The sequence below is a fragment of the Charadrius vociferus genome, unplaced genomic scaffold (genome assembly GCF_000708025.1).
Source record: "Charadrius vociferus isolate BGI_N301 unplaced genomic scaffold, ASM70802v2 scaffold919, whole genome shotgun sequence".
Classification (NCBI taxonomy): Eukaryota; Metazoa; Chordata; class Aves; order Charadriiformes; family Charadriidae; genus Charadrius; species Charadrius vociferus.
Window position 1 is genome coordinate 285,417 of NW_009653257.1, and position 391 is coordinate 285,807.

The 391-nt window shown below is 66.5% G+C and overlaps 1 protein-coding gene across 1 annotated transcript in view; it reads left to right on the forward strand.

Annotated features, from left to right (window-relative positions):
- Window positions 1-391, forward strand: part of TBX10 (T-box 10) — a gene marked incomplete at its 3' end in the record, with an annotated part of 1,695 nt that overhangs the window by 896 nt on the left and 408 nt on the right. Inside the window, exons 2-3 of the mRNA XM_009893163.1 lie at window positions 5-105; window positions 191-368. Coding sequence (XP_009891465.1) covers window positions 5-105; window positions 191-368 — 279 coding nt within the window. The remainder of the gene's footprint in view (window positions 1-4; window positions 106-190; window positions 369-391) is intronic.

Sequence of the window (391 nt, forward strand, 5' to 3'; positions counted from 1 at the left end):
CAAGAACGGGCGCGTGTGCCACGCCGCGGCGCGGCTGGAGATGGGCAGCCTCTGGGAGGAGTTCAACCGCTTGGGCACCGAGATGATCGTCACCAAGGCAGGCAGGTGGGTACCGCAGCGGGGCTGGAGGGCTTCCCGGTTGGGCGGTGGGGGAGACGGGACACCCCCTTCCCACCCCATTTCCCCGCAGGAGGATGTTCCCCACCTTCCAGGTGAAGCTATCGGGGCTGGATCCGTTGGCCGACTATGTCCTGCTCATGGACTTTGTCCCGCTGGATGATAAGAGATACAGGTGGGGATGGAGATGCTTGGGGCGATGGTGGTGGGAGGTGGATCCTGGCGGTGCTGAGCCCCCCCCTGCCCCGCAGGTACGCCTTCCCCAGCCCCTCCC